This window comes from Oxyura jamaicensis, chromosome 1 (assembly GCF_011077185.1).
Source record: "Oxyura jamaicensis isolate SHBP4307 breed ruddy duck chromosome 1, BPBGC_Ojam_1.0, whole genome shotgun sequence".
Taxonomy (NCBI): Eukaryota; Metazoa; Chordata; class Aves; order Anseriformes; family Anatidae; genus Oxyura; species Oxyura jamaicensis.
The window spans coordinates 141,327,478-141,353,994 of NC_048893.1; the positions used below are offsets into that span (position 1 = coordinate 141,327,478).

General features: G+C 40.5%; 1 protein-coding gene and 2 long non-coding RNA genes across 6 annotated transcripts; all 3 read right to left on the reverse strand.

Moving 5' to 3' along the window:
• Positions 1 to 901: 901 nt before the first annotated feature.
• Positions 902 to 26,260, reverse strand: UPF3A (UPF3A regulator of nonsense mediated mRNA decay). Of its 4 annotated transcripts, none has more exons than XM_035317317.1 (10): positions 26,114 to 26,258; positions 24,728 to 24,834; positions 17,201 to 17,307; positions 14,967 to 15,065; positions 14,761 to 14,871; positions 10,863 to 10,918; positions 10,613 to 10,771; positions 8,574 to 8,728; positions 6,336 to 6,410; positions 902 to 3,561 (listed from the first exon to the last, which is right to left on the reverse strand). In XM_035317317.1, the coding sequence occupies exons 1-10, from the start codon at positions 26,234 to 26,236 to the stop codon at positions 3,363 to 3,365; spliced, it is 1,191 nt and encodes a 396-aa protein (XP_035173208.1). In that variant the 5' UTR covers positions 26,237 to 26,258; the 3' UTR covers positions 902 to 3,362. The 4 variants fall into 4 exon arrangements, with proteins under 4 accessions (XP_035173208.1, XP_035173201.1, XP_035173191.1 ...); XM_035317310.1 differs by having other exon boundaries at positions 6,172 to 6,410; XM_035317300.1 differs by having other exon boundaries at positions 6,116 to 6,410.
• LOC118161732 lies at positions 6,541 to 7,473 on the reverse strand. Its single transcript, XR_004748146.1, has 2 exons — positions 6,938 to 7,473; positions 6,541 to 6,809 (listed from the first exon to the last, which is right to left on the reverse strand). It is a non-coding gene; the product is annotated as an uncharacterized LOC118161732 (long non-coding RNA).
• LOC118161729 lies at positions 11,098 to 12,002 on the reverse strand. Its single transcript, XR_004748145.1, has 2 exons — positions 11,414 to 12,002; positions 11,098 to 11,345 (listed from the first exon to the last, which is right to left on the reverse strand). It is a non-coding gene; the product is annotated as an uncharacterized LOC118161729 (long non-coding RNA).
• Positions 26,261 to 26,517: the final 257 nt, after the last annotated feature.

Sequence of the window (26,517 nt, forward strand, 5' to 3'; positions counted from 1 at the left end):
TAAACTGTTAAAAGATGAGCAAGCCCTCAGTAAGAAGCTGGTATTTGCGGTCTTCTAGAAGCTAATGAACTTGGCAAGCCCCAAGTGGTTGCAGAGAAGATAGAGTGCATTCTTTTAGGTCACTTGGAAATTATCAGGTAAGGCTCGAATGGTTTCCCATTTGTTTCACATATTCTTTCTTTCAAAGGAAACAGAGTTACAAATAAATAATGCTCACTCAAGAATTTTAAGTTTCTCCTCTCATCGTTTAAGACTCAAACCACCGACCTGCAAGGCACACTCCCAGCTGATTTTAGCATCCTGTGTTACATGAGGTTGGGGCAGAGGGGGTGCTAAATGAGCTGTTTGTTTGTTTGTTTTCCTTTTAAAGTGTTATTTCTGTGGTGGTGGTTTGTTTTTGTTTATTGGTGGTGGTGAGTTGTGGGTTTTTTTTTGTGTTCACCATAAATTGGCACACAGTGAGTGGTTTTTGTCATGTGTACAACACACACCTTGGCTTGGGCCGTTCATTAAAAAGCCAGCAGAGAAACTGCCGGTGGTTCGAAGAGGAGTGTTGGCTTAGAGCACCTAGCGCGGTAAGCCACAGACCTCCAAAGACTGGAAACAACTCACAGCCATTTGTTTTTAAAAACAAATAAGCAGCAGAACGTGGTTAAAGAATTGAACGTGAAGTTGTCAGAACGATGTTTTGGAATCGAATCAGCTTCTCTTTAAAACTGCCACAGGCGCAAATGCAGACTTTTTACTGAATATTTACATCCCGCATCAGCTTCCCTTAACACAATGGTTCGTGGCAGAACGGAGCCTAACTCCCGTTTGACAGGCAAGGTGATTTCCATACCGCAAAATGTCGATGACCTGGGAACCCAAGAAGAAACAGGACAGCGACTCAGCGAGACTGTCAAGCTGGTGGAGATTTTTATTAAACAGAGCACATTACACTTTTCAAGCAAGAAAGCAGATGGCACCAAAGTCAGCTGTGATGTACCCAGATGCAATTCCCATTTCTCAGGGAAGCTGGATCCACTTTCAGCGAAAGCTGAATTTGCAAAACAAAGTCCCTATTGTGGAAATAAAGCTCTCACGCCACGCTGACTCTGCACAAAGCCAGGCCGCAAGCCTGCATTTATTTTGTGTCGTTGGGGGGAGCGTAGGAAAATGAGCAAGCACCGAGCAGGTGGCGGCTCCTCCCGCCTGGCCTCCCCAGGGAATATGGATGTTCTGGATGCTCTCTCCATGTGGAGATGTAAACTAAAGGCTGGCCTCCCTGCACCTGCCTTTTCAAGGTGCTATATTGACCAGAAAGCGCAGATAATTCAATAAAGCAGGATGCAGGTATCCTGGTTAGTGAGGGATCCACAGCCCTGCTTGAAAGATGCAGATGTTTAAACCCTGACAGTTTTTACTGAGTCAGGGTTTGAAATCTGATCTTTGGTAACTAAAAGAGATGGCAAATATGAAACCCCAAGTGGAAAATTACTGCTAAATAAACTGTATTTAGTTAATCGCCTACAATGCTACCAAGAGATACTTACTCAAGGCACTCACGGGAAGGTGAGAGACTAGCCTGAAAGCCACTGTTGGCCAAAAATATCAAGTTCAAGTTTCTGAGGATGTAAAAAATCTCGTCTTACGTGTTTCTCTCACAAGTGAGATCCCTCCTCATGCCTGCAGGGCTCTGCCCTCTTCCCCTGGGTATCCCACTGGGCTGGAAATGGTTGCTTTTATGCAGACCCTGATCTGGTGTAGATTTCAGCCCAGTCTGACTCCACTGCAGGAGAACTGTCCTGGTTAAGGCTCTTTCTTCTCAGGCTTCCCAAAACCCAAACCAAATTCTCTGCAGCCAGGATAAACTTGGTAAACAAGATAAACTTTAGATGGAGATAAAATCAAATGATTCTCCAACAGCTGTTTTACTTCAGCTTTGAATTAATTTCAGCTGGCACCTCACTTACGTAGTTTGGTATTTAAATTCTTCTCAACTGTATTTTTATCTACATCTGAAGAATACCAAATAGCAGAGCATCCTACTTAGTTTTTTTTTTTTTTTTTTGAATACTAGATAAAAAAGTTGCAGAAGGTCAATTCTCAAAATCACAGCCAAAATCTTGGTTTTTTTTTTTTCTATTTAATGCTTAACATCTGGGAAAATACAACAAATAACTTCAGTTTAGAACAACTAGATGTTGTGCTTAATAACAAAATGTTCAAACAGGATGTAAAACCAAATTATCTTACTACTTAACTTAATTGACAAAGCAGGTCTCAGTTTCAGACAACTGAGAAATTTTCAGCCTTAAAAGACAAATGAACATGTTTTGCCCCTCCCTAAACATGTGGCTATCATTGAAACCAATGGAAGCACTATGTGTGTGCATATATATATATATACCTGTATATATACACACACAAATATATATATATTTATATGCCTGCATCAGGGGGCAGAATTTGACCATTCTTACAAAATGGCAGTTTGCAGTTGTCACTTGGGTGTTCATTAATAAATAGGACTTCAGAGCTTCCGTATATCCTGCATTTTCCAAATCCTGCAACCGCAATTTATACGAAATGTTAGCATATAAAAAGTCATCACTGTACAACCATTTTTTAAAAGTCAGTGTCAAAAACATGAAAAACGTCTAATTTAATAAAACCAGGCATATTGTTTAAGTGCTGAGGTTTGTGTTAGCTTTTTTTTTCTGCTTTAAGCACGAGATCTGTTAAAACGCAAAAGGCAGAAGTGGCTCAGAAAATGACAAACGCTCTAACAACGTACTTGTAGCTTTAACAACACATCAGACGCTACAGTTAATTGAAAAACAACGTAAACACAATGAGGTACAGATACCAAGAGACATTCCTCACAACTGTGCAAACTGTGGGCCTCATCCTGCAAACACCACTGGCTCCAGAGCTTTGGTTCCCTGCAGCAGCAGCCGCCGCCGCTGCTTGCAGGAGGGGACCCGGTGCCCACCGTGTCACGCACCGAACACGTTGGAAGTGCCTCAGATTTCGGACTGACACAAATCCACGTTTCATTTCTTCAGACTGTAAACGGTGAGATAGCTTCTGAAAAGTTTCATATAAATGCTCCTTTAAAACTCTTAGAGGTTTTATATTTCAAGGTAAATCGAACATAACATCAAACTGCTTTTAAATTAGGCAAATGGTGCTTGCTCTGCTTTTTGTAAAAAAACAACCATATTCGTTTGCTGTAAGATATTTTATACATCTCTAGTCACTCTTTCCTTTATTTCTCAGGAAGTACAAGAGAGCTATGATAATTTTATTGGTGTTGGAGATCTGGAACAGCCCTATGGATTTTTGCAGCGACATTAAATCTTTAAGTTCATCCTTTTTCACAAGTCTTTCCTCTGGTTTGTTTTATTCTGCTTCCTCGCTCTTCTCAGAACCACCTCCAGCTGAATTATCTGCCTCATACTTTTTGTCAAGAGCATCTTCGAAAGATTTCCCACTGCAGTCATAGGTCTTACTTGTAGATCCCGTATGTGTTCGAATGCGAGCTCCTGGCTGGTAGAGCTGCATGGCTGGACGATCCTAGAAGGAAGCAGATGTGGTTAACTCTCTGAAAAACTACGTGGGATACATAAGTGGGATTTTAAAGTGATTAATATTTGTGAAGAAAGTAGATTTGGGGTTAAATTACTTTACATATCATAAGACCTGGGAAAAAATGAAGTGTAATAAAAATGATCTGAGTATTTAATATCTGTCTTGCTTACAACACTATTCTTGGAAGCCAAGTATTTTGAATAAATGAAGAAAGCTCTAAAACTTAAAGAGCTTGTGGTACAACTGATGTAAACACGGAGAAATACTGCAGACAATTATCAGACACAGTGTTATACATTTGCACTGTTATTGCTTCGCTTCATCATGCCTCCCATACTGAGTACGAGAGCCGGGGAATTCACCCACTGATAATAATAAGCAAAGTACGATTTTAAAGCATGCAGACTGTGAGTGACTCAATCATACACATGCTGATTTGATCCATGTAACATGGAAGGAGACAGTTAACAAGGAAAAGACACCTTGAACTTGCATATATTCCACAGCTCTTGAGAGCGCTTTTTGTTCGGGAAATTCCAATAATAAAACGTATTATTGAAACTCAGCTTAAGAAGTCTTTTCCTAGGAACAGTGTTTTACTCTCACAAATACCAGTTGTTAATGTTACAGGGCAACCCATTCACCCAAAACAGAGCTTTTTAATCAGATTCTCGTGTTAAGTTTGGCAAACAAAATTAAACAGCCTACTTTAAGACAGTTGCAGAGTGCTGAAATTGTTCTACATCAAACTGTATCAATTTCCATCTCTCTTTATAACTTGAAGTCATTCAGATCTTTTCTTCTTTTTTTTTTTCTTGTTACCAATATGTATTTTGCCTTTTTGCTTTACCTTTGTGTGTCTTTTTCGCTCCACTTTATTCTCCATCTCTTTAGACCAGATATCAAGATTCGCGATCGTGCCATATGATTAAATCATTCCAGCTAATGCTTTTTGTAGTGTAATAGGAAATTGGGTAACAACATACATCCTTCTACATGACAAACAGCTCATCAATTTCCCATTTTTTCATTTTCACAAACTCCAGAAAGATGCTTGGTTTGTGTAAAACTTGTGCTGACTACACTAATTCTGTAGGTAAGCTGGAAAACTCAGCTTCCATTCTGATAAATACTCTAAGGAAAAAAAAGTTACAAAACTGAAAAAAAAAGCTTTACTAATATTGGTAAATTTACCAATTTACCAATTATTTTGGCTAGGGAACAAACCTAGAATTTGAAGTGTGGACTAATCCGGAGACTCAGCAAGCTACCAGAAGCGCGATGAGAGGAATTAAAAATGAGGAGGCTTCTAAAGGCTTGACAAAAGGCCCCCAGAACCCACCATCTTGTTCCAAGGCTGCAGATATTTCACCAGACTCCGAGCACAGCATGGCAAACATGAGGAAAAACACTTTTCCCACACTCCTGTTTCTGAACTAGCCAGTTTTCTGACTGCTCTAAGCTTGAGCTGTCGGTGTACGTGGAAAGTGTCTATCGTGCACATGGAGATAAACCTCGGACACGCTGCCCAGCTGAGGCCTGCATACGCAAAGAGCTGGGCACACCGAGCTTCTTGGGTTTGCACCAAGTGACCTACGGGGCAGGCACAGCAAGGCCACCTGGACTGGCTCCGTGTATGCTCCGTATGGACTCACTCTGCACCTGACCAATTTACCCCTTGCCAACTCGAGCCTCCGCCACTGATCGGGAATTTGGCTTGAAAGAGTTTTACACGCTGAATAAATTTCTACACATAACTGTGTTTCAGTCATCTTTTGCGGGAGATCTAGGATCAGAACAGAGAAAGAATGAGGCTGACAAGGATAACCATCTCCTGAAAAGGCTTTGGCACATCCATGAAATGAGAGTCTGAGAAAAATGGTGCCCATGTTTCTGAGAGGCAAGAAGGGAGAGATCTAATGCACACCCTGCCATGGGCACCATTTTTGCACCTGTTCTTTCCCTGGCACTGACCATATCATTTGTGATAAGCAAACAACAGCCTTTTCTAACTGGCAGGCATACAAAATACTGAAGGGTTCACACATTCAGACCTTCTTAATACAGTGGCTTCCGAATTAGCTATTTATTGAAGTCCATACAGTTCCCCTATTAGGCATGTCCTCGCCAACCCGTAATTTAATTACTTTATGGGCTGGGTAATGGAAACTTATTTTTAAAAGGCTAGCATGCCACAGTTTTTGAATTTAATTGCAGACCAGACGTATCACATTTTTTAATACACTCATAAAATACAAGGCTTCCAAGAATAGCGTTCTAAAAATGCCAGGGTTGAAAGGAAGACAGAGATTATGCTATATATTGTACACAGAAATGAGCAAAGACCAGTGACCTTAACTTATTTTAGCTGCTGCTGTCCTCTGACAGTAATAAAAGGAAGTCAGGGTTTTACTGAAAATGAAATAAAGAACTGCTTTTTCTCAAGAAAAGCATCTTTATGCTGAATTTGCCAAAGTAAAATCTGTGATCTTGAAGCAAATTTAACTAATGAAAGATTATCCTAAATGAATAAAAGAACCTTATTTCTTATGCGCTCCTTTTTGGATGCCATGTCATCACACTTGTCCTCTTTACCCAGTTTGTCTACTGCCTCCACAGTGAAGCTGTAGTTGTGGCTCCCTTTCTTTCCTCTGTCTTGGTTGTATCCTTTCCCCCATTTCAGCTCTTCTTCATTCCTTCTCACAAACTTGTCAAACTCATAGTGAGCTCTATGCTTTCTGCCATCATCCAATCGATACCTTTGTCTTTCAGGTTCTTTTTCTTGAAATCTTCTCTCCAAATCTCTTTGCTCTTTGTCACTATCATTTTGTGACCTATGAATATGTATAAAAAGAAAGAAAATCCAAGCAATTAACAGTAACAAAAAGCTGTTGAAGAACATGACAGGAAGTTTTCCTTTGCCTTCAACCTTCTTTAGATGAGTTGCATGGTAAGGCTGTTAATTTTTTAATAAAAAGGGGTTATGTGCAATTTTGCTGAATGTCTCACCCATGTATGTCCAGCTCTTGACTATGCATGCAGTTCAAAATGTTAAAGATAAAGCTTTCCAAGCAAAATCTGGCTCTCGTGTAACTGCTGTGGGAGGATTCTTCTTTAACCTTTATCCCTCTTTGCAATCCTGAGTAGCTCCCCAATGGTCCTCACACAATCACATGCTGTGTGCTCAAGACTTGTGGGCTGCTCTTGAGAAGACTCACGTATGTGAGCACTGCCTTGAAAAGGAACATTCAGGACCCAAAGGAATTGTGCAGGTATCAGGGAACCGCTTGTAAAGTTTTATGACTCTATTTAAGAAAACCATTCACTGACACTGCAACTTGTGGAAGGCATTTGTGAAAACGAATACTTGTGTTCTAGGCTTTTGTTTACTGTGTCTCCAAATAATTTACTCTATCTTTGAAGATTTTAGTTAGGTCAAAAATCATTACATTATCACAACATAATATTTAATTTATGCTATGCGTATATATGATAAAGACTGTTAGTCTGCAGCATTTTGCTGCCTGATACAATCCACAGCTGTCTTATTTACTTAATTATTCCTGTTCAGCAAGCGTGCGCTTCTCTCATAATTCTAAACTACAAATAATGAAGAAAGATTACAGAATAGATTAAATTTTAAAAGCAGCAAATACAGGTAGTTTTTTTATATATATTACATATATATGATACTTAAAATCGAAAGAGGAAAGTTGATTTTGACAGTCTGCTCACATTCTGTGAATTACCACAGAAAATTAGAGAGGCTGGAGATTTTCCAGTGAGGTAGTGATCAAGCAGTGAGATGTGTTTCTCATTCAGATTGGTTTAATATGAATACATGTTTATATTTTTATACCACTTTTTTCGTTCAGATAATGTAACTGAAAATTATTGTGAGCTTGGGGATTGGGGATTGCAGTTGCCAAGACGGGGACCCATTTCAGGAACAAAAAGTGAATGACAGGGAACTTGCTCTCCATTTTGCAAGACTGGGCCTACGTGAGCACAGCACACAGCCCAAGTGGAAGCCAATTTCCAGCTGTCAGACAGCTGAACCACTCACCTTTACAGAGACACTGTACCCGTGGCATAGGTACTTTCACAGAAAATACTATTAGCTCTCACAGAGTATGTACGTGGCTGTAAGTTGCTTTGTTTCACAGTTAAATTCTGCTCTAGATGCTACCTTCAAGGCCTGGCAAGGCTCTGGAGAATGGCCTTCCCAAAAGGCAGGAAGACATCCAGCCTCACCGCTGTAGCACTGCCCAGTACCTGCCTGTCTCCTCCATGACCGGGGGTGATGAGGAACACGTGTACCCAGTGGATGGCAGGTGAGAGGGAAACAAACCCCAGCTCCAGAGGGGTTGACGTACCTTTCTAAAATTCAGCCACGGGGAACAGGCAGGCAGGAGTGGGAACGGTGGGCTGCAGGAATGAGGCTGAGGCAGTGATAGAACTACACTATACCTCTTATTCTCACTACTGCATGCGTAATACAAAAGGCAGTGAGAGACGGACAGCCTTCTGCATGTATCTGTCATAAGGCTGTCATTCACACCCTAGCTATGCTGCCATTGTCCCATTTATCAAACACATCTATCTGCTTATTGTAGCAGAAACAAAGCCAGTGTGATAAACGGTAAGGCACTGAAGGCAATTTAGACTTCGGCATCATTAATGGAAATTGGGCCTTACCTGAGCTCTTGATGGGGAAACAGATGAAATAACAATCAAACTCTCAACGATTTTTCACGCAGAAATCCTTCCAACCTGGGATTTCAATGCACTTCACAAACAATAAATTGCATCCACTAATACCGCCATCAGGTCAGTAAGTTGTTACCAAACAGCCCTTACAAAACGGACAGTTCACATGTAAAATGAAACCAGCTCCTTGCTGACAAACACCCAGCCAAACACTTGCATCATGTTTAAGCCTTCATATCAAAGCATTTAGGATATAACTTGGACACCAAAATGTAAATATTACTTACTTAAGTTCTTTTAGTGAGCCCTCTGATGATTTGGATTTTATACTCCCAGATCCAGGGGACTTATCCCATTTGTTTTCTTCAATGTCAGCTTCTTCATCTTTTTCTTTGTGCTTTTCACTGGCCTGCTCGTCTCCTTTTTCAGGCTTCTTAAGAAGCTAAGAAATATTTGTTTGTATTATGATGTAATCTCCTCTGTTGTAATGGACATTTTAACAATGTATTAAATACATCAATGACCTATTAAGACTGAAGATATTTAAATCTTATTTAGTAATGTTATGAATATATTTTGCAAAGTATAAAACTTAAAACGTCATTTTAAGAGGACAGTTTACTTTTGCTAAGGAATGGCAGTCATTAACAGGCACTCAACAGCATGCTTTTAAATGTGCCAAGAGTACTGGAGAAAGCACTTACCTGCTCTTCTTTCTTTAGCTTTATATATAGTCTATGATTTCTTAGAAATCAAGTAACAACTGAGGTCAATGTTATTGCCAATAAAATAAAAAGCAGAATCTCTACAATACCAGAAAAGGAGCAGGATTACTAGCTCACTCCTTGAAGCATTACGTATAAAATGTGCAACACATAAACTACTTGGGATGGGCTGGCATACAGACATAAGTGCTTCGTATAAATACACCTTGAGAGAAATAGAGACTGAGGAAAAAAAATACGATGTTAGCAGGAAATATCATACTACATTTTAATCTTGGAGATCAAGATTTCCAAGAGTTCTGCTACTTTCACACAAGTAATCAACACAGGGCTCGAGTAGTGTCTGGCATTACAGGAGTAATCTTTATAGAAGGACCAACTGTCTCAAACTATTCTAACACTTCAGGAATAAGTAGGACATCTCACCAGACTTTTTTTTTCCACCATTTTTTTTGGAAATGAGCACATTATTCTTCTCCAATACTTAAAACTTCTATAATGTTCTCTCAGGTAGAATTTTCCTTTCTTTCAGGGAAAGAACTAGCTTTCAAGGTCATGTTGCCACAGATATATCATAAATACTGAGTTTTTCTGGGCAACCAATGTTGGCTTTAACCATTTTAAAGATTGTCAACTTTCTTCTAAACTTCTAGAATTGTTTTCTTTATGCCCAAATATAAAAAAAAAAAATGTAATTGCTTCAGAACTTACTATTTTTATACATCCAGGTGAAAGCAACTGTTGTCTGGGAAGAAGAGGAAGAGGAAAGAGCTACACAGCTCAGTGGCTTCTCTGCATTACAAGATCTGGAGTGAGTCTGTGTACTCTTGCATTAAGCTACAGACTCTTACACCAAAAGATCTTAAAAACCTTTCCAATAACACAAAATTTAGTTGAGATGAATACTTTTTATCTATGTTGTCTTATTCAAATAAAGTTTTAAATGTTGAGATCTAAACGCACAAAACACATGTGCCTAAGTAAAGTCATTAAAAGTAAATCCATTCAGATTGTTACAAGGCAGCGCAGCCTAAAATTATATATAACAATATTCAAATGTACAATTAGTATACATAATTATATATTATAGTATTTATGCATCATGTAAGTGTACTGTATAATTATAACACTATTAAAATATGTAATTATATATAAACTATAACAAAACATTTAATAATTTGGTTAAAGCATATCATTAAAATAAATTGGTTTTGAGCATAAACACAAAACACCCTCAGCATACGTGGCTAGAAGAAGATTTACATGACAAAGTGTTAGAAGCCATATTTGCAATAATCTTCCCGGGTGATAGCACAGAACAATTTGGTTCTGTCAGGTTACGTCAGCACAGAATTTGGCAGTGTTATAGAAAGGCATCTGAGTTACCTGTCATTGCAACTGCACTAGCACATCACGGTACCTAAGGTAATTAGTCAGACTTTTCAACAACAGCACTTAGCCTAAAACCTTACTTTAATTCTCCTTCCAGTAAAAACTGTATCGACTCAATGTACTTCAGCACACTGTATGTACAGTATTAGTGTGAAACCAAAGTAACTTCTAAATAACTTCAACAGATAAATGTTTTTTCATTAAGATACCTTGATCCTTATTTCTTTTTCGGAAATTTTCTTTTGCTTCTCTGCTTCTTTCCTTTTACGTCTTTCCTCTTCTCTGCGCTTCCTTTTCTCTTCCTCCCGCAAGCGTTTCTTCTCCAATTCTCTCCGCCTTCGTTCCTCTCGTTTCTCTTCTCGAATTCTCTGAAGAGTTCAAAATGCTTAATTGTAAATTGCCCAAAGGAAAACCATGTGAAACATAAATGTTGAACTTCAGGCAAAAGTCTGAACGTACCTGCTTTTCTAATTTTCTATTTTTAATATATTCCAAAAGGGGTGTTGTTCTTCTAGCTAAAACACAAAAAATTTGTGATATAGTGTTCAACTCCTAAAATATGTACTCATTTCTTTACTTCAGTACTAACCCCTTTTTTCTAACTTTGTCTTGAAGGGAGCCAAATAATTAACCTATTTATTTTATATATTTTGGACAGTATTCCCATCATTCCATTTTAGAAACACTGCTGTGCTTTTTTTGCTGTTAGGATTAGAAGCACCACAGATATACTGCATAATTAGTTAACATTTAATTAAAAATCATTGATTTTCTGTTCAGAGAATGGCATTTTTTCTCTTGCTCATCAAAAAGGAAAGAAATGTGTTCAGTATCTACTCCTACTATATTTCTACCATATATCTATTTCTCTTTTAATCCTTTTTTTTTTGACATCAAAACCCACCTAGATTGCTGTTCATGCACAGCCCACATTATTGCAGTCTCACATGTCTCTTCAATCCCAAATTTCAAATTACATTATGAAGGAACCATTGTCATTCTCATATAACGTTTATGTTTAACTCCCATTTGGCATTCACCATGCCATGGGAAAACAGGATAAATAACAGATAAGTGGTTTGTCCCAGGGTACATAGCAAGGTATCAACAGATTCAATAAAAGTCTGTTTTCCTAAATGACACATTTTGGGTCGTCATCTACTGGATCACACAGCCATTCTTATGGTAAAGAGCTGTCTCCACGCTCAGAAATCTAGCCTGAACCACCCCCAAATTCTACAAAAGCTTGGAGACATCATTAATTTCTGTATCATGTATGGCATCTATGACTGTCAGCACTGAATTCAAGTTTGAACCATGTGCCTATAGCTATGAGTAGTTACAAAGAATTTTGTCAGTCTTAACATGTCCCAAGATAGAATTACAGAAAACATGTAGCACTAAAAAATGCTCTGCAACTATTTATAGGACTCTTCGTGAAGCTAGAAGAAAAATTCAAATGCATGGTATGATGTGGAAGAAAGAATAGAAGGTGGAAAGAAAAAATGAAGAAAAAATCTTAATCAAATTTAAAACGGCATAGCCAAAATCTAGACACAACTCGTATCCCCAAAAGATCTGAATGTATTTGTTTTGAATGTCTAAATAACCTACTAGCAACCCACTCAAAAAATGAAAAAACCTTGTTATGCAGTTATGAATGGGAAGGTTTGACTTGATTCACTATTAATTTTTAACAGATATCAATGGCCAAGAGCAACAACCAATGTGAGATTCTCCTCCCTCTATTCCCAGACTTCATTGCTGTCCCTCTCCTCTCCTACCTGCCCGTAATTTTGGTCAGATTTCAGGTCCTCCCTTCCAGTCCCTCAGATCTGCAGCTCTGCCTCCCTCTACCTGCTCCCACAAGTTCCTGTCTGAGCAGCGTTCACCTCTTGTCATTGGGACATGTGGCAGTGACCTCAAGGGGCTGGGAAAAGGATACACCACGCTGCCCTAGTCCTGACTAAGGCTGTGGTGCAAGAGGTGGATCAGAAATGGTAAATATGGAACTGCACGGAGGAGAGGCCATGTGATGAGTGCTATCAAAAGAGGAGGCCACAAAAGGATGTTTACCAATGAAACCTGGATCTCACCCACCTTGTTTATGAGCCTTACTCTAAATGAAAATCTAAGAGTTTTTTTTTTGTTGTTTGTTTGTTTCTGAAAATGTTTACGAAATGTTGAAAGAAAATAAATTACAAAGTGAAGAACTCCATCAGCGATAACTTTTTTGTTTTATCTTACTTTCTAGAAACAAGCCAGAAGAATGAGCTTACCTTCATCCTGCTACAGAGAAATTCTGTTCTATATCTCTCTGTCACACTGAAACTGATGAGCTAACACATCTGACGTGATGCATAAAGCATGCTGGTTTGCGGTAACACTACCTGGAGAAACGCTGAGAATGTGAGGCCCAATCCTGCTAACAAAGTACTGGGTATGTCTTTCATTGCCTTCAGTACGTGTTAACACCTTTGGAACTGGAATACACCTGACGTACTTTTGCTATAAACATACTTCCCACTGAAGTAATCTTTGGTACTGATAACAGAAAAAAAAATGAACCAAATAATTTGATTTTCTGTCATTTACCAGAAACAAAACATTAAAATTCCTAATGGAAATCTCCCTTCAGGCAACATTGTTATTCTGAAATCTGCAACTCTCAAGACCAATCATTTTCACTGAAGAGTCAGAACAGTTTTTAAGTTAATAAACCTTTTCTAAAATTGTAAACTTTCTTAGAAAATTTTGATGGCTTTTACTCTGCTGTCAAATACTAGGATGATTTGGAGTAAATAAAATTGTTGGGGAACTTTGTATCTAGAAGAGCAACTATTTCACAGGTAACAGAACTAGCTAAATGTCCATAATTCTGTCACTTCCATTTTCTTTTTTAAATGTCCAAACCTTCTCAAGCCACTGTATTTTATGAAGAACTAATGCCACTCTGTATAAACTCTTGTCAGGGGCAGGGACAAATATATAGCGTTAATCAGGCTACTTGTACACTGTAAGGAAATAATAGCTAAGGTTGAATTTAATTTTTTTTTTTCTAGCCAATTGTCACACCAGGGAAAAGAGAAAGTGCTCTGGATGTTGTCACTTGGAGATCCAGCACATCAATAATCCTTCTTGCCCTGATAACGGCATTCTGGCAGCTGCCAAGCCCCAGCATTTTGGAAAGAATTACCTGTTTCTCAGTGCAACATGGCACTATTATTGAGATGTTTTGGGAAAATATATATCTCATCACATTTTGAATGAAAAATAGATCTTTCCTATCCCAGGAAAAATTTCTCACTACAGAAGGAGTCCTGGAAAGAGCTCGGGACCTGTACTGAGCATGGGACTCCTCCTGTCCAGGACTGGACGTGGCTGCTTGCCCTCAGCCTGTCAATCCAGAAGCCTCATCTCCTGTGACCATCCTCTGCAATGCTTGCTGCTCCTCAACATTCATGTCTGCACTGCTGCTTCACGTTCTGTAAACAGCTTTATTTTTCTCTTTAATGTTCAGTTTTCTAACAGTCCTAGCAATTAAGATATTCTGACCTCAGAAATACGTCAGTAGTCTGCACTGCTATGCTGAACGCTGCATTTTATTCCAGCTGTTTTTTCCCACATCTTTCAGTGCCTGCCTTGTGTATTTTCTACTAACAGTCTTCTACGTGTTTGCTGATAGTCAAATAATTATCTAATGCACGGCACTAGTGTGGAGTGGCATAGTCACTACTGTCAGTCCAATAATGGTACTCTTTCAAAGACTGAATTAAAAAGAAGAAAAAACATGGTTCTATTATAGAGCCCAATATGGATCATAGCACATAAACAATTGGCTTTTTGTTGATACCCCTGATTTGTATAAACCTAGCTAGCAATATTCACATTGCTGAAGCCTGTAGTTGAAATTTGATGTGATTTATTCTGGAAGATTTCAATGTTATCTCATTAAAGATTCCCCCTAAGACTGTGAAAGTCATGCCACATGCATACAGAGAACCAGGTGTTGCCTTACTTTCAAAGCTTTTAAGTATTCTTAAGTATTCAGCTATCTTATCTTTTAAAAATATATCTTCCACCTTTTTATAACACATCTGTAAGTATTGAGAACTACTAAGGGCCTAACTAACTCTGAAGCCACTGTCCATGCAAAACTTCTTTAAGTTGAGTGATTGCATGCACAGAGACACAAAAGCACAGGTGAGGTGCTTCCTGTCACTACTTGGCTGGGGGATAAAAATTTTAACTGTGATAACCTCAGTCTGAACAGGCCATATCTTGCAGGTAATATCATAAAGGTATAAAAAAAATATATTTTATATTCTCAATAATAAGAAAAGTCAAGAAAACAGACCAATGAGTTCCCTTGTTTTGGCCTCAATCTCTCCCAAAAGAGTCTCAGGATTGGCACAGATTTTCTCTTCATCAGCACAGTAACTCTCTAAAAATTTCCTATATTCTGGATCTGCGAAGATAAATTTTTGAATTATGTTAATGCCCTGCAATGCACGGCTGAAATGTAATCTGTTTTCCACTGTGACATCAAGAAAATATACTTACCATCTTCAATGCTCCCGGCTTTGGCATCTTTCTTTTTTAACTTCTTTTTTGAAATCTTCTGGAACGGAGCAAATTCAACCACAGCAGGATACTCCAAACCTTAAAAGAGATCAATTCTTAATCTTTATTCTGGGAAGCATTCTTTATATCCAAGTAAGATTTTCCAGACTCTTCAAACTTGTGTTGGGCAGCCTTATTCGAAATCAAAGGTGTCTCTAAAATCTCATCCTAAATTTCTAACGATAAGTTGCATGTAGCAGTATTTTGGATTGAAAACAAAATACATTTTTATCTGAATTATATACTTAAACATTAAAATACTATTTTGACATGCTAACAAAGGCTGTCAAAATGAAGAGTACTGTTGCACAATAAAAGTCTTGCATTATCATTTATAATTCTCTTTTAATTCTTCAAAAATTGTCGTTGAGTAGAAAAATTGACATAGAATCTCATGCTGACAAATGAAGAGTACTACTGGGAAATGAATCTTAAATAATCCCACTGCTTCTGTGAAGTGTGTGGAACTCTTTTTTTTTTGCTATTTATGGTGGACAACACAACTACTCGCTTGTGTTTACTGCCACCAATTCCTTGAGGTCTGCCTTGTATTTTGGATTCTTCTTCAAACTGCTGCCAGAACCATGTACAGCCTTTGGATTTTGCCTGGTTTCTGCTTAACTCAGGTTCAAGGCCATGTTTTTTGCTGAAAACCTGGCTTAAATCCACTAATGTACTAACTGTGCTGGACCTGATAATCCTCGTTTCAATTTTTGTCTCATAAATGCAATGCTGCCATAAGCCTCAACAGAGAGCTCTTGTGACCAAAACCTGTGCTCGTTATTTGCCCAACCAACCATGCCGAACTGACCAGCCATCTCCAAACTCAGTTCTGTAACGTACATGATGTTCTGGCTTCAGTCCACCGTAATACTGAAGGACATGCCTAATTTAGCCAAACTGAAGTCTTGGCAGAATCATAAAATAGTTTATTTCCAGTTTTTCAGCTCAAGCCACACAACCCTTTCACAAAAGGCAAGAAATACTACACACATTACAAAAATTCTGGCAAGGAGCTACCCTGCTTCATGATTTACAACAGAATTTGAAATCTTGGAATCATGCACTGTGAGGAATGTGCTGGTCTCCATCTTTGGGGAAATCTATCCAAATCCAGGTTTGCAACCTATCACAGAATCACGGAATGCTTTGGGTTGGAAGGGACCTTAAAGCCCATGCAGTTCCAACCCCCTGCCATGGGCAGGGACAGCTCCCACCAGATCAGGTTGCTCCAAGCCCCATCCAGCCTGGCCTTGAACACCTCCAGGGATGGGCGTACGAAGTACCTCAGATAGGAAATGCTACAGAGAAATTCATTATCTTGGGAGACAGCTTCTTTGCAGAATAACTCTCCAGTAAGACTGTACACGACTGTTTCACGGGACCCTTGCAACATTCAGCATTCAGGACAATGGTCAAAGAAACCCACAAATCAAAGTCTCTTTCATACTGCCCGCGCAATCTTTTTAGAGAAGGTGTGAGGGAGGGAGGCAAGGAACAGCTACAGACAAAGCACAATTTCTTGACTACAGCTGTTTAAAGCTACTATAGAACAGGATTTACCCATACCTAAATTACAGTGGTTTTCTTTACTGTTGGACTATCTTCTGTAGACTGAAATTTTTAAAGATGGCAACTAACCTTGCAACTCCTTTTCTTGCAACTCAAGATGTCTGTGCTCCTATCAACAAATGCCTGAAAGCTCTCTCAGCTGTGGACATCAGACTAGATCTAAAGTTCTATCGAACGTAAATGCTCTGAAACATGGCATACACATCTCAAACTGGGCAACCAAAATGGTGGAGACAACTGGTTTGGTTTTGGTTTCTCAAAATGGGAACACACTGAAGATCCAGCCACTCATGTTTTTAATGTATCAAGTTATCATTGTGATGAACTGTGAAGCTCACACAGGATAATTAATAGGATCCTGATAATGGACTGATTAAGGTGCAAGAATGCAGATAAAGCATGTGCACCACACAGACAAGTAAGTGGACAAATACATTTTGCACTTTATCATCTTCTAGCAGCTAGATTCTGGTTCAGTGTGTTTTTAAGCAATTAATTGTATATTGAGCAGAAAAAAGCATCACTAAAAAATGAAATGAATTCATGTTCTAAAATGATATATATGTATATAGACACACGTAATATCTTACAAATAGTCCAACCTTTATTATCAATGAAGACATAGCCATCAAAGCGATCTCTAAAAAGAAGGATGTCCTCAGGATTTCTAAAGTTAATGTATGCTCTCGAGTAAAGATGAGGATAAAGGCTGCAACAAGAAACAATTTTATTTTCTGTTATTTACTAGTCTGTTCAGGACTGGAAAAAGTTAAAACTACTAAGATCACACTGCAGTTCTCATCCTCTTTGGGAAATGGCTAACTTAAGCATGCATACTGAAGTCCTTGCATATTCATATGCATATACAAAATATATATATATATATGACAAAAAGTAACCGAATGACTGCATTCCTGGATGCAACTATGAAATTCATTCTGAACTGAGACAAGTATTTCTATTTTGTTTTGTCTCCCTAAATTGCAGAGCATACATTTTCATTTTGCAGGATCAAAGCTTTATGTATAATTGTTTATCATCTGAGAGGGGAATAACAGCAGAGTTTGGGGGAAATTCTTGGGCATGTTAAGAAAGTTTTCTGTTGCTGAAATAGTAGTAAGTAAAGTGAAAGTTCCCAGTGAAGTGGCAGTTGCCAAGCTGTCACTGTATTCAAAGAGATTCTTTAGGGAAAATTAAATAAGTTAGTAATTGGCAGGATAATATGCTGAATCACATACTGATAAACAAACCCCATTTGATACATGTGTATGAATATATGTGCAGTGTCTTGTCGCAAAGAACAGTTACTGTGAAAATCCAAAACATTTTTAGCAAAAGAAAGAACAGGTACTTACCGAAAACAATTCTGATCCTCCTAGAATTTGTTGGCATAGGTCCCACTCTAGGTGTGTAAATGTTAGCATGCTTGATCAAAACCTGGCACATCACCAACCGCAATGGAATTGGGGTAATTCAATACAATACCACCCCTCAGCCAAGTGTCAGGTACAAGCTTTAGCTCTCCCTCCCACCTAATCAGTATAAAACTGTATAAAAGTTTGGCTTAAACAGCCTTTAGCAATGGCTACTTATTAACCATTTATTTGGAAAATACTTGAACATATCTGGACATAAGCCCGTCATTTTAGAATACCTATGTTCATAACGTCGTTGCTGCAAGTCCCATCTTCAGACAAACTCACCAGCCAAAGCAGCAGACAATCAAAACACACAGCTGCAACCAGACTTCAATTTCTTAACTATTTCAGAACCAGTTTTCGCAGCTAGCAAGAAAGAGCAAAGATACGGATTGGACCACACGATCCACCCATGTGGCATCTTGAAGAATCACGGTCACTACAAACCAAGTGATCATTTATTTGTTTTTCAAACATGCATCCATTTTGGGTGTTGGAAGGTGACCATGATGAGCACTGCTGTCAATAACTGGCCATTTTGTAGAACAAACTAAGTTGCATTTGACATCGCAACCAAGAGAAATGTTTAATAAGGAACTAGAGGGCTTTTCTTGCTCAGATGTTTTGCAAACAGCTGTTTACAGGGTGCCTCTACAGCATGCAGAGGATGCACTTTATAATTCTAAGGAATAGTTATTTCATCTATATTTACTCACTGTTTTTGTATTTTAGGAATGGAATAGCACTGGGTGAAGTGTAAGCAGGTATCACAGACTCACAGAATGGTTGGGGGTGGAAGGGACCTCTGGAGGTCCTCTGGTGTAACCCCTGCTCAACCTGGAGCAGGTTGCCCAGGACCACATCCAGATGGCTTTTGAAGATCTCCATGGAGGGAGGTAACCACAAAAATGCTTGCTTGGCCACAGCTAGGGCTCTGCTGGTGGCACAAAGCAGTGCTGAGAGACACTACGGGCACTACGTGCTCCCTCATCCACCACAGCCCACACAGATGCTGCACAGCACTATGCAGACAGCGTGCAAGCCATCTCCGGACAGATCAACCAAACGGGCATGGTGGCACACGGATGTGCTTTGTCAAGGGGTTCCTCACCCCTGCAGACTTCTCTGTGAGCAGATTTGCAAGCCTCTTAAGCACATGCAACACAAGGCATCTCCAGGGGGGCTGTGGAGTCACCAGCAAGATGCAAGGCAGATGAAACAAGTCAGCTTCCACCTCAGTGATTTCAAAGCAAGAAAAAAAAAAAAAGATGAAATGTAACATTTTTCATAATTACACACAGTTAAAAAAATATAACAAAAAACTTTAGAAAACATAAAGGTATTTGAGATGAAGAAGCCCTGACTTTCTTTTCCTAATCTAACAAGTACTGCAGTGTTTTACCATCTTCAGCTTTTGTAAAATACAACAGAAATGCCACTTCTCAGTGCACAAAGCAGCTTGATCATATAGATGATTTTTTTCTTCCGCAGTAACTGATGCCCTGTGGTTGGGCACATAACCATCGTGAGAAAGAAATGAAAATACAAAGACTTGTTCCTTCCTTGTTTCCTTTCGCTTGCACATCAACACCATCTGTTTCCTGCCTGCTCTGGCAACACAATCTTTTCCTGGTACACAACATAATATTTTCCAAACATTTTTTTTTGCTTAGATTTATCAGAGTTATCTTTCAGAAAATATTTGATGTGGATATTAAGCATTTACTAGTAAGAGAAAAAAGAGGGTTTGTAATGTGTAAACAGGACTCTGGAATGCAGAGATTTAGAATTTATCTTGCAAATAAGGGATCCAACATTGTTACTACACATTATAAGGTCTTCAAGAACTTCATCGCCTCAGCAGGAACATACAAAAATGTATAGGCATGTTTGTCCCCAGTAGGATACTGATGTGCACAGTGGCACAGCCAAGCAGGATTGTCTCTCCGCTACTGGTGGTAGATGTCAGGGTAGAAGGTTGTAGAAGTACTGCTGTGACAATGCTTAGCAATTACAGGCTCTTTCTCTGATGCAGCCACTCCTACACAGGCAGATCTCGTACGCGCCCAAGTTAGATGTCGGAGCGCTTCATGTTTAAGAGCCTGATCTCAGTGTTTCAGCCTCCTTCAGGCTTCTTACCCAACCAAGTGTGCAGTGTACCTAAAAAAATGCATAAAATCCACTCTCTAAATGGAAAGCTAACGAAAACTAGCAAACTGGAGGTGCTTAGCACTGGTCTGTGTATGAAATACTGTCTCTTCCTCCAGGCTGCAAAAGCTGAACTTCCAACTGCAACTGCGCACTTGATTCCCTTGTCACCTCTCCTCCACCAACTCACCAGTGCTGCCGAGGAGCAGGGAATGCATGTTTTGCAGGGCCAGTACTCTGCGGCCACCAACCTCTCCTAGGAAGAAACACTCCTGCTCCACTGTTGTACTTTATATTCAGCAGTCATCAGAAAAAACACAGCTTCTGCTCTTCGGGACATTGCCTTCCAGCTGAGCCCCCAGGCAGTGCACTAGAAAAGGGCCATCGGACCCTGTGCGCCTCCTGCATTTTTCAAGTATCCACCGGCAGAGATTTCTCTTGGGATCTGAAATTTGGTTTTGAGGTTGCATGGCTAGGTTTAGAAGCAGACAGCTGGCTCTATTTTGCCATATGCTGGCTGCCTGTAATGCTATTTTCCATCCATATCATGTTTTGGACAGATGCACCGTACATGATGTTGGCATCTCTGGGATATCAATTAGAGGGACCTCTGTAGAAATAACCCAGATGAGTCTGCTTGCACACATTTCTTCAGTTCAACACACAGTTTCTTTGTTTGCTGTTGTGCATTGAAGGGTACTCAATCTTCTAGGTAATCTGCATTTCTCTAATACGAAACATCCCTTTAAACCCTTACCTTTATGGCAAGTTTAGTAACAGAAGCATTCCAATAGTTTACTTTTTCTAGAAAGTATTTCTAGCACAATTGTGTAGAAAAATTGGTATAGAGGAAAGCAAATTCAAATAGCTATCTAAAAGATAACTATAACAGTATAACTATAAAATACACTATAAACTATACACTATAACTATAAATACACTATAAATAACACTATAAATACACTATAAATAACTATAAATACACTATAACTATAAAAGATAACTGTAACATGCAAACTCTAAAAATAGCCATTGTGTCTTAGTAAAAATACTTACCAAGGTAGTGAGTCGTGGTGTATGCCTATATTGGTATGTATGAACATACAGTGACATGCACGTACACTTAAATCTCAATGCATAAATTTGGGAGTGATTTCTGATCAAATTGATAACTCTTTTGTCTATTTTGTCACGTCAAGCTAAAATCCACTGGTGTTCATCCTGTCTCTCACCTGCTGTTGTCATTCATACAGAGGATGGCAGTGGCATGCTTCTAGATGAGCTGAGCCTTCCCGTTTTTGATATGAGCACTGTTTGCCTGGCAGGGGAGCAGAAACACTCTGCAGTTGTGGTGATCTTCTTGAAGCTCTAAAGGTGCTGCCCCTTTAGAGCCGCAGTTCCCATGTGCGTACTGCCATCCTACAGCACAAACGCTATTTGCCTACAATAATCCTGAGCAAAATGTTGTGAAGCAGCTTCAAGGGGCAGAAGAGACCTGCTGGGTGCAAGAAGCTTAACCGCTGTCTTGAATATAAGGTACGGCATCAACTGCTTGACTGGCTTTCACATCAGCAAAGCTCCTGTTTGGATCTCTACTCTTGCAACTTCCCAAGGCCATGAAGGAGTTCTGGCACTCACGGCCAGTCCTGAGGGACAACCCGAATTTTGCAGGCTAGAGCTCAACCACCGGACTAGAGATCTAGAAGACTCAGAAACATTTCCATGGAGATTTAAAAGAATATTTGGAAGAAGCAGTTGTTATTTGGAGCCTGAGAACAAGAGAGACCATCAGGTAGGCAGTCTTTGCTAGTAGCTATAGGCAGCTTGGCTACCAAACGTCCCTCGAGGCCACGGAGTCAGTCACAAAAACAACGTTTTGCTTGTATTTTGATCCCAGTGTACAAGAGAGAAAAATAAATGTAATGCAGTGAATCAAATGAATCAGGGAAAATGAATGAAATACAACACGATAGTCATACTTTGTGAAATGATTTTACTGAAATGGATGCAACTGTTATACATCAATGACATTTTAATAAAAATGAAAGTTTTACAGTTTGTGTATAAAAACGAGACATTGTAAACTTACAAATACCCTTTAGAGTGCAAGAAAGTAAAACTGGAGTTGATATATGCATGCGCATCTTGCAAAAGCATATAGGCAGGACTGCAAATCTTTGTTTTGTCCTCTGGGGAGAGATGACCTTGGAAATAAAAAGGTTGAAGCAGCTACAGTTCGACCCCTCAAGTTCTCTGAGAGCAAGTGGTAGAGGATGTCCTGACGAAGTTTCTTAAAAAAGGAGAAACTACAAACTACCTACTACACCCTACCACCACTGTCACCCACTGAACCATGTCCCCAGGCACCACGTCCAGCCTTTCCTCAAACACCTCCAGGGACGGTGACTCCACCACCTCCCTGGACAACCCGCCCCAATGCCTGACTGCTCTTTCTGAGAAGAAATGTCTCCTAACTTCCAGCCTTAACAATTTCTGGAAGTTTACTGAGTGTTCTAGAGTGTGTGAACACATCATGATTTGAATCATAAGCACGTTTACATGGCTATGGGTCAGCACTGGAACAAAGTGGGCAAAAGGGCCAAGATTATGCTGGGCCAGTAAAAGATCAAATAATCAGTTCAATTTTTTGCCGAACTGCAGCTGAAAGACCATTTAAACAGTGCAGTTTGCTAAAAGGGGTTGTAGACATGTACCTTATAACATAAACCTATTCTGAAAAAAATACATCTTCTGTATGAAAACAAGCAACAAGACAAAACAAGAAAAAGTGAATATGAAATGCTTCCCTAAGAAAAATCCAAATTTATAATGAGAATTTTTTCCTCCTAAAGAGTCCAAATTTATAAAGGCGTAAGAGAACATGAATCCAAAACTCAGGAGGAATAGAACATTTTTCTCCCAGATCATTATTTTATTACAAGGTTCGTGTAAATGAATCAAGGCAACTGACAATCCAAGTAACACCCAGCAAGAGATTTCATTGTTCAAAAACAAAGTTAAAAATTTGCATTTGTTGCTTGCTACATTCTAAATTCTAGTAGCAAAGTGATATATAAACAATATATAAAAAATAAGACTTTATTTTTAGCACAACCTGAGAAAAAAGCTGCAAAATCTTTCATGAAGAACCTGACATGGATGTAACTGGTAAGTGGACAGCAAGACTTTTGAGTGCTCCAAATTTTATCACATGGAGAGAAAAATGAAACTTTCTATTTACAAAAATTGCCAGCTGCTTATCTTTCCTGCAGCTGCTGACTCCCCAGATTCTTATGTCAGTGACTGTTCTGGAAAATTAAAATGGTCATTTTTGAACTGGTTCGTAGCATTTATGCAGCTATACACACTGAGGACAAAGACAGTCTTTGGAGAATTTTTGGTTTGCCTCAGATTTTTTCCCCTTATCAAATAAACAGTTGGGACTGAAGCCTTCAGGAAAACCATTTGGAAATATGGATGGCTAGGTTCAGAAGAAATGTGCAGGTAAATATAAAGACTTTCCATCAGACTAAATACTGTTCTAACTTCACACCCTATGTGGTTCTACCATTCAAGCTGAAGCACCTACTATTTTGATGCACCCAACTGCCAGGAGGCTTTGCTAATAGAGACATTTGCTCCTTTCTGCTTGTGGAACTGACTCCAAGAGAACCGATATAATCAGATGTACCCATCTAAAACGCAGTGGCAGTATCCTTTCAATTAAAATCAGCCCAGGAACTAGATTGTTCCAAGTGCAATTGGCTACAGACAACTCCCTGAAGAAAGGCTATCTGCTCTGGGGGTCACCCCTAACTTTAAAAGCTGATCTGCAATCAAGATCCGGGATCTGTCTGTAGGCACTGAAAATAATCTGATGCCTGTGGAGGATGATTCACTGCACACTAAGATAGGCCAGGCTGGGCGAAATGAATCACATCCTTTAGTTTTTCTGAACACGTGTAGATGCAGCATATAGGAGGTTTGGTTTATTTTAATGGTTAAGTTTCTTCTCTTCTAGAAATTGTTCTGTTCAAAAGGGGATGATATTTGGCCACTGTGATACTGCGTATATTAAATAAATATACCAGCAATTCTAACTTATTATTCTCTACATTACTTAGTTTTGAATTACACAAAAAATGCACAGAAGTGGATTACTTGAAAAAAAAATTGTACGAAATAAACAAAAAGACACATAAGCAAACAAAGCTAAGCTCAAATGGCACACATGAAAAAATTTCCGGAATATTTACCCTAGGTTGTCTTTCTCGCAGCTGATAAACAGCTTGTTGCATTTTAGCAATGAAGGTTAAAAGAAACATTAGAGTTTCCAACAAAGCTATGCCCTATTTGCACATAAAAACTTCCTGTTTTAAAATCACCAGTTTAAAAGAAAGGGGCATTATCTCTGGATTTTTATCCCGCTTTTCAGAAACATTTTAAGTAACTGACCAAACTAACAAAAAGGGCTCCATGGACAAAATGCACAATTTGGTACGTCCAAAATACCTTAATTAGGTTTTAAACACCTGAAAACCTCTATGAACAGCTCATCCTCACCTGGGATCAGCAGTGCAAAACTCAAAATAATCATGGGCAGGTAGAGGATGTAACTGTTCCTCCAGTTGCTCCTTAGTTAGACAAGGAGGAAGGCGTCGAATGACTACCTGCATATATAAAATAAAATGGAGATTTATCCTTGATCTAAATAGCATGGAAAAAGACTAAACAAATCGTATTACTTCTCTTTTGAAAACTCTTCCTTAAATTGGGAGTTTGGGTTGGAGCGTTAGCCTTACAGTGGATACATCCTCACAGTGGATGCCAGACAGACTCACCTACTTAGATTTGCTGACAGATGGAAAGACTGTCCTATCTCAGGTTCTGCTCACGTTGCAAAACTGTCAGGTAACTGAAATAATCTAATGAAAAGCTCCAGAACCACTGCAATCTGGCCGAGAAGGTATTAAAAAAAATCACCAAAAATAGATGCTGACTACATAAAACGTTTACAATCTTTCTTTTTTAAATGGTTTAAACTAACTTTTAAGTCTCTTATTATAACATCATCTTAATGCATTGTATTTAGATGTAAAGGTTTTGGTAGCAGGGGGCTGTCGGGGTGGCCTCTGTGAGCAGAGCCCAGCAGCTGCCCCATGGCAGATCAGAGCCAGCTGCAGCTGGCTCCAAATGGGACCCCACTGCTGGCCAGAGCTGAGCCAGGGAGCGATGCTGGGTCGGCCTCTGGGAGAGCACATTTAGGAAAGCAAAAAAAAAAAAAAAAGGGTATGATGTGAGAGAAGCAGCCCTGCAGCCCCCAAGGTGAGTGCAGCAGGAGGGCAGGAGGTGCTCCAGGCAGGCAGCAGCAGTTCCCCTGCAGCCTGTGGAGAGGCCCCTGGTGGAGCAGGCTGTCCCCCTGCAGCCCATGGGTCCAACATGGAGCAGATCTCCACGCTGCAGCCCGTGGAGGAGCCCCCGGTGGAGCAGGTGGATGTGGCCTGGAGGAGGCTGCGGCCCATGGAGAGCCCCCGCAGGAGCAGGCCCCGGGCCGGAGCTGCAGCCCGTGGAGAGGAGCCCACGCAGGAGCAAGGGTCTGGGGGGAGCTGCCGCCCGTGGGGGACCCGTGCTGGAGCAGTTTGCTCCTGGGGGATGGACCCCGTGGTACGGAGCCGTGTGGGAGCAGTGCTTGGAGAGCTGCTGCCTGTGGGCAGCCCCCGCAGGCTTAGTTCGGGAAGGACGGCATCCCGTGGGAGGGACCCCACGGGGAGCAGGGGCAGGGCGATCTCCCGGTCCCTACCCCGCGGATTTATTTACCACCCCCCCCTCCCCCACTCGCCTCAGGGCGTCCCGGGGCCACCTCACGCCGGCCCCGCGGGGCGCCCCGTCACCGCCCGGGCCCGCTTGGAGCCGAGCCGCCCCCCGCCGCGCCGCCGCCGCGCCCCTCACTTTGCTCAGCGCCGTTTTTTTCTCCTCTCGCTGTTTACCGGGCGCCGGGGGAAGTGGCGGCGGCGGCAGCGGGGAGGGCGGCTGCGGGGACGCCTCCGGCTCCCGGCGCGGCGGTGCCGCCATGTCGCAGCGCTCCGCCACCCCCCGCACCGCGCGGGGCCGCCGCCGGCAGCAAGCCTCGCGAGAACTGGCCGCCGGACAGGCGGAATCTCGCGAGAGGTCGCTGAGGGGAGAGCGGGGATCTCCTGCTCCCGGTGGCAGCGGTTTGGGGGCGGGGCCCGTCATCAGCCGCCCTCAGCCTCACCCCCATCCCCGTCCTCACTCTCCTCGGAGGCTTTAGAAGGCCTGTGTCCATGGGACCATAGAATAATTAGGGTTGGAAAAGCCCTCCAAGATCATCTGGT